Here is a 771-nt window from a genome sequence, read left to right on the forward strand (position 1 = left end):
TATTCCAGATCTTCTGCAAAAAAAAAAAAAAGCATAACAAGATTTCCAGTTTATTGTACACATTAAAATTTGAAATATACCTTGTAACTCAACATATCTTTCATCTCAACAGAACTCATTATGTATAATGTGAATATAGCACTCCAGAATGTACATGCTTGTGTTCTTGCCCTTAATTTTATATTTTATTATCCAGAAAAATATCATATATAAATTGATGTTGTGGATCTTATTCTAGTCTTTTCTCAAAGTTAGAGAATACATCAAAGAATATTTCTGTCTTTAAAATTACTTCATTTGGGTAATTTCATTCACTTTTATAAGTCAGAACTCTTTAGTCATTCATTTCAACTTAAGTCAAATTAAAAATTTTGCCCATGGCCACTTGGTACATATGTGTGTGTGTACTTTTCAGGGACCGTTGACATTTATGGATGTGGCCATAGAATTCTCGCTGGAGGAGTGGCAATGCCTGGACACTGCACAGCAGAATTTATATAGGAACGTAATGTTAGAGAACTACAGAAACCTGGTCTTCCTGGGTGAGAATAACTTCAATATACAATTCCTAATATACCCTAAAGATTTCATTTTTTTTTATAATGTTTTTTGGTAATTGATCTTTGTATAAATGAGTATCAGATCTCTATTTCTAAGAAAGTCTTGGGGCCAACCGCAGTGGCTCATGCCTGTAATCCTAGCACTTTGGGAGGCCAAGGCAGGACTTTGGATCACCTGAGGTCAGGAGTTCAAGACCAGCCTGGCCAACAT

At 34.4% G+C, this 771-nt stretch overlaps 1 protein-coding gene across 1 annotated transcript; it reads left to right on the plus strand.

The window, feature by feature from the left end:
• Positions 1–415: 415 nt before the first annotated feature.
• Positions 416–542, plus strand: LOC108537827 (putative zinc finger protein 724; the record flags this gene model as incomplete). The annotated part of the gene is made up of 1 exon (XM_017885569.1): positions 416–542. A coding segment is annotated over one exon (127 nt), but the record flags the coding sequence as incomplete, so codon positions are not given.
• Between the last annotated feature and the right edge of the window lie 229 nt (positions 543–771).

This window comes from Rhinopithecus bieti, unplaced genomic scaffold, assembly GCF_001698545.2.
Source record: "Rhinopithecus bieti isolate Rb0 unplaced genomic scaffold, ASM169854v2 scaffold_15475, whole genome shotgun sequence".
NCBI lineage: Eukaryota > Metazoa > Chordata > Mammalia > Primates > Cercopithecidae > Rhinopithecus > Rhinopithecus bieti.